Source organism: Saccopteryx bilineata, chromosome 5 (assembly GCF_036850765.1).
Source record: "Saccopteryx bilineata isolate mSacBil1 chromosome 5, mSacBil1_pri_phased_curated, whole genome shotgun sequence".
NCBI classification, from domain to species: Eukaryota; Metazoa; Chordata; class Mammalia; order Chiroptera; family Emballonuridae; genus Saccopteryx; species Saccopteryx bilineata.
This window is the reverse complement of record NC_089494.1, coordinates 64228674-64234118: the sequence shown is the minus strand read 5'-3', so window position 1 is coordinate 64234118 and position 5445 is coordinate 64228674. Positions and strand designations below refer to the sequence as shown.

General features: G+C 59.7%; 1 protein-coding gene across 2 annotated transcripts; it reads left to right on the top strand.

Moving 5' to 3' along the window:
* DLX1 (distal-less homeobox 1) lies at positions 1–4882 on the top strand. 2 transcript variants are annotated; one of them, XM_066279863.1, is made up of 4 exons: positions 1–89; positions 511–1194; positions 1873–2072; positions 3235–4882. In XM_066279863.1, exons 2-4 carry the CDS (start codon positions 882–884, stop codon positions 3487–3489), a joined length of 768 nt encoding a protein of 255 aa, XP_066135960.1. In that variant the 5' UTR covers positions 1–89; positions 511–881; the 3' UTR covers positions 3490–4882. The 2 variants fall into 2 exon arrangements, with proteins under 2 accessions (XP_066135960.1, XP_066135961.1); XM_066279864.1 differs by lacking the exon at positions 1–89 and having other exon boundaries at positions 447–1194.
* The last annotated feature ends 563 nt before the right edge of the window (positions 4883–5445 follow it).

Below are 5445 nucleotides of genomic sequence, written 5' to 3'. Positions count from 1 at the left end.
ACCTGAGCAGCCTCGGGCTGGAGCGGCCAGCTGGGCCTGGAGCAATGCGAACCGGCCCCAAGGAGCGGCGGCGGCGGCGCGGCGGCCGAGTAAGTGAGTTCGCCGGGAGGGCCCCAAACCTCACCCCAGGGATACTGCGGAGTGGACCCGGGCTAGGGCGGGGCCTCCGGACAGCGAGGCGCTAGGCACGGGAAGCCGGGGAGGGCATCACTCTGTTGGCCTCCTCCAGCGTCTCCAGGGCGCGACTCCGCGCTCGGGATGCCGCGACCAGGCTTTAGAGCTGCCCTAGCTCAGTGCCAGACTGGGAGGGGGCGTCTAGGCGAAGCGGTACCGGGGTCCCCGGTGTTGGGGCGGGAGGAGGCTGGAGACGGTAGGGTGGCCGCCGGGTCGCAGCTTGTTTCTGGAAAGTAAGGCGCATCGGGAGGCGGGAGGCTGAAGGACCGCGGGCCACGGCAGTCCCAGCGCGAGCGCGGCAGCCCATTGTGCGCCCCGCGGCGCGCTCTGTTGCAGAGGAGCCAGCCCCGGCCGAGGAGTGCGGACGCGTCTCTCCCGAGGCCCAGCAGCTTCGTCCGCTCTAGTCCAGCGGAGCCGGAGCGCCTCGGACCAATCCCGGGTGATTATGCAAGGAAGCGGACCAATCAGCTCCGTCAGCTCATGAATATTTATGACCTTGGCTGAGTCAAAGCTTTGAAGCGAGTTTGAGGAGCTCAACAGCATCATGCTTAGACTTTTCAAAGAGACAAACTCCATTTTCTTATGAATGGAAAGTGAAAACCCCTGTTCCGCTTAAATTGGGTTCCTTCCTGTCCTGAGAAACACAGAGACCCCCCAAAAGGCAAGCAGAGGAGAGAGAGACCCACACCCAGCCCCCGCGAGAAGAGATGACCATGACCACCATGCCAGAAAGTCTCAACAGCCCGGTGTCGGGCAAGGCGGTGTTCATGGAGTTTGGGCCGCCCAACCAGCAAATGTCTCCTTCTCCCATGTCCCACGGGCACTACTCCATGCACTGTTTACACTCGGCGGGCCACTCGCAGCCCGAGGGCGCCTACAGTTCGGCCTCGTCTTTCTCCCGACCGCTGGGCTACCCCTACGTCAACTCGGTCAGCAGCCACGCGTCCAGTCCCTACATCAGCTCCGTGCAGTCCTACCCGGGCAGCGCCAGCCTCGCCCAGAGCCGCCTGGAAGATCCAGGTACGTGTGCCTGCCCGGGAGCGGGGGAAGAAGAGGCACGGAGGGAGAGAGGGAGGAGAGGGGAGGGTGCAGGGAGGGGAGGGGAGAGGGAGAAGAAGGAGAGAGAGGAGGGAAAGGGTGAGGGAGAGGTGGGGTAGGGGTGGGGAGGGCGCCGAAGCAGTGGAGGTTTCGGGTATCAATCTATGGGTACCTGTGATAGCAAAGAAAAAAAATTTAAAATCCACCCAGCTAACAACTATCTAGCAAAGGATAAATAAACCCGAGAGCGTCCCCTGGCACCGGCTGGGCCTCTGGGTGGCTTCGTACGCCGAGCACACACTGCCCCGCTGGAAAACAGAAACCCACATGTTCACGTATTAGTCTCGGTAATTATTTATTGCGTAGCGCTATAAACAATGTATGCAATTATGGGTAATTAAACCTCAACTACCGCCTGCAAAAGCAGCAAACTTTCCCTGCAAAAGCAGAGCTGCGCGCCTGGGAACTCCCCCAGTCCGCCTGCAGAGGCCGGGTCAGGCCCTCGGGCTTTCGGGCCCCTTCCCTGGCTCTCGGAGTTTCCTGAGCGTCCTCTCCCCCAGCCTCGCCCCCGCCACCCTCCGGTAGCCACTGGCCCTCGGTTCCTCACACTAAAGACCGTCCGTCCTGTTCACCACGGACCCGCTTCTGCTGTCTCCCCAGGGGCTGATTCTGAGAAGAGCACGGTGGTGGAAGGCGGCGAAGTGCGCTTCAATGGCAAGGGGAAGAAGATCCGCAAACCCAGGACGATTTACTCCAGTTTGCAGTTGCAGGCTTTGAACCGGAGGTTCCAGCAAACTCAGTACCTAGCTCTGCCCGAGAGGGCGGAGCTCGCGGCCTCCTTGGGACTCACGCAGACGCAGGTACCTCGCTGCTGCCCCAGCGCCGTGCGGGCCTCCCGCGGCCGCCTGCGCCCGGAGCTTCGCGTTCTGCTCCCTGGCTCTCAGGGTCGGGCAGGGGGGAGGGAGAGACTGTGGGAGCGAGTGAGTCAGTCCGCCCGCAGTCGCCCCCACGGCTCTCCCGGCTCTCCCGGCGTCTCTCCTCCTCCCTGGCTCTCTCCGCACTCTGTACTCCGCTGCTTGCTGCCTGGCCCTACGTCCCTGGACAATCTGATTAGGGCGCAGGGAGGATTTCCCCAGACGTTTTGTTTAGGGATTCTGAGGTCACACGTGCCAGGACAACCGGAACGATAAACACGGGGTTTAATCCCTTCTTTGCCTTTAAAGTGTGTGTCTAATCACTCCGGGCCTGGGCCTGGGCCTGGGCCTGGGCCCCTGTCTCCCTCTCGCTCTCCTTCCTCCTCTCCGGGCTGGGGTTGGGGGACCTTTGCCTCCGCCCTCTCATTTCTCCCAAGACCCAGGCCCTGGAAGAGAAACGGACCTTCCTTCCCGGATTTCTCTCAGACTCAGGGGAGTCCATGGGCATTTTGATGACTGACGACTGGTGCGGGTTTCCAACGACCGAAACGGGATTCGGAGCAGAACTAGGGAGACGGATGCTTAGGAAAGGCTGACATAAGTCCAAATGAAAGTTTAACAAAACTTTGTGGCCTCCTTAGTAAGCCCCCAACTCACTCAAGAGCAGAAAGGATGGCAAAGAGAAGGTGGGTCACATTGCAAATAAATGTCTTTCACTAGATTCTTTTATTGATGTTCACATTGGAACTGAAGGCTCTGTGTGTGCAGGCGCCACATCTTCCCCAGACGGTTGCCAGCTAGGGCTGGCCTGAGTCCCAGGCGAGAGCAGGCCTAAGCGCCCCGCTCGCCCCGCACCACCACGCCCCCTGGCTCCGGGAGAGCCGCACCTGCCGGCCGGCCCCGCTCGCCTGGGGTCGGAAACCCGAACCTGTGGTTCTTATTGGTGCTGGTGGTGGTGACGGCGATCTGCCCCCACAGCTGGGAGCTGCCCGGTCGCGCAGGGCAGCAGGGACGTTCTTTCTCGCTGTCCCGCCGCACCCTTATCTCCCCACGACCACGACCCGCACAAGGGACCGAGCCCGAGTCACGTTGCTGTCCGCTCTTGCAGGTCAAGATCTGGTTCCAGAACAAGCGCTCCAAGTTTAAGAAGCTGATGAAGCAGGGCGGGGCGGCCCTGGAGGGCGGCGCGCTGGCCAACGGCCGGGCGCTGTCGGCCGGATCCCCGCCGGGGCCGCCGGGCTGGAACCCCAGCTCCTCCTCCGGGAAGGGCGCGGGCGGCAGCGCGGGCTCCTACATCCCCGGCTACACGTCGTGGTACCCCTCGGCGCACCAGGAAGCTATGCAGCAGCCCCAGCTCATGTGAGGCCGCGCGCCTGGTCCTGCCTGGCTCCTCCGCGTTTCTCCGGGTCCGGGTCCCTCTCGCCTCTCGGTCCCTCCGCCCAGTCCGTGTGCCCTGGACCCGGAGACAGGACCAGAGGTAAAGCAGAAGGACCAGTGAGTGCAGGATGCGAGCGCCTCCTCAGAGCCCCTGGCTGTCTGGACCGGCCATTTCCCTGGCGCGCTCACACCCTCGCCGGAACGCCTGGCCCGGGCCACTCGGTCACAGCGGAGAGAAGCCTCGGAGCCGCAGCTGCGGGAGGAGCAAGACGGCCCGCCGGACCCGGCCCGCGACCCTCAGCTGTGTGGGAGTATCAGGAAAAAACATACGCAATGTAGAAAAAGCAAAAGCTGTTTTCTGTCCCGTCCGTCTCTCGTCTCCTCTTGCTCTGTTATCTGTGCGCTGCCACGTCGAGGTCCTCGTCCTCCGCTGTCCTCGTCCTGTGGCCTCTGAAAAAAGTCACCAGGTCTGAGCAGGCGCGGTTTCGGATCCTGGGATATTTTGTCCTCTCAGCCTTTTTCCTGGGCCTGCCTAAACATCTGTGTAGCTCCTTTGAGAAGTGAGGGGAAATTGGAGGGAGGGGGGTTTATTTATTGAGATACGGGCCGCGCCCGAGGCTGACTGCGGGCCAGTGCGCAGTTCTGTAGGGCACGAGGAGCCGCGGGCCCAACAGACCGATTACTTTAAACGCACCCGGAAAAACGAATAAGAACCTGGTGATTTTTAACTTATACAGTAACTTTTGTACTTCGCTGGTTTTAAAGAGGTTGGAGCCGAATGATTTGCATATTTTACATGTCCCATATTACTTTAAAAAAAAAGAAATTAAGCCAACACAATTTCTCATCTCAAGAAGAACCCTTAGTCCCCTTGCCTGGACAAGAAGGAAAATCTGAATTCCCTCCTTAGGGAGAAAGAGAGAAGACCCGTGGGCCGCGGTGAGAAAATAGACGGGCGTGAGCCAGTGCCCTGATGCCAGTGGGCTTGAAAGTAAGACAGGAGCAGCTTTACAACAATCCCCAGAGGCTCGACCAGAGCGATGCCAACCACCCCCTGAACACAGCCTCCAGTGCAGGATCTAATCGCTGTACATATTGTTGTTATTAATTATTATTGTTATTATTGTTCTGTAAACATGTTGCACAAGCTTAGCTTCTTTCTGTTCCGTTGTGTGTGGCTGTAAAACCTGATGCTTTGTGAAACGAGAATCTTGACATTTTACTCGTGAAATTTGGAAAATGTGATTAATTGAAATCAACCGTGTTTTGTGTTCTCTATGTCAAAGTTTAGTTTTATATTGAGAATGTTAACTTATTGCTTTGTATCTTGGAAAAAAAGAACTTTGTAAATAAGTTATAAAGTTTCTTTGAGACAGTAAAATTATGGTTTCGAGAAAGAGCTGCTGTGCGGTGTCCTGTGTGAGCGGGTGCTGGGCGCTGGCCTGGCTCCCGCCTCTGGGGTCTCTGCAGGGGCAGAGTCTGACTCCGGACACACCAGGGCGTGGGGTCTGGGCCTGCGGGGCGCCCGCTGGCCTGGCTCCCGCCTCTGGGGTCTCTGCAGGGGCAGAGTCTGACTCCGGACACACCAGGGCGTGGGGTCTGGGCCTGCGGGGCGCCCGCTGGAACGGCTCTCGCCTACCTTCTTGCTCCTAACTGCCAAGGGGTCTGATCCCTCCCTGGGTTAGGGGTGTCCCTGGGAAGGGGAATCAGGAACAGGTGCAGCGTGACAGGGACAGGAATCAGGAGCCAGAGGGACGGTGAAGGCCGGCTGAGAGGAGATCAAAGCAGAACTCAAAGACAGCTGGCCAGGGAGACCTGAGTGACCTCCCCTCACCCACTCACATACATGTCCCGGCACCTTGCGGAAGGCCTAGGAGCCTGGAGAGAGGGGGACGCGGGGCTTCTCCCTCTGCCTCCGCAGGGTCTGGCCTCCTGGCTCTTG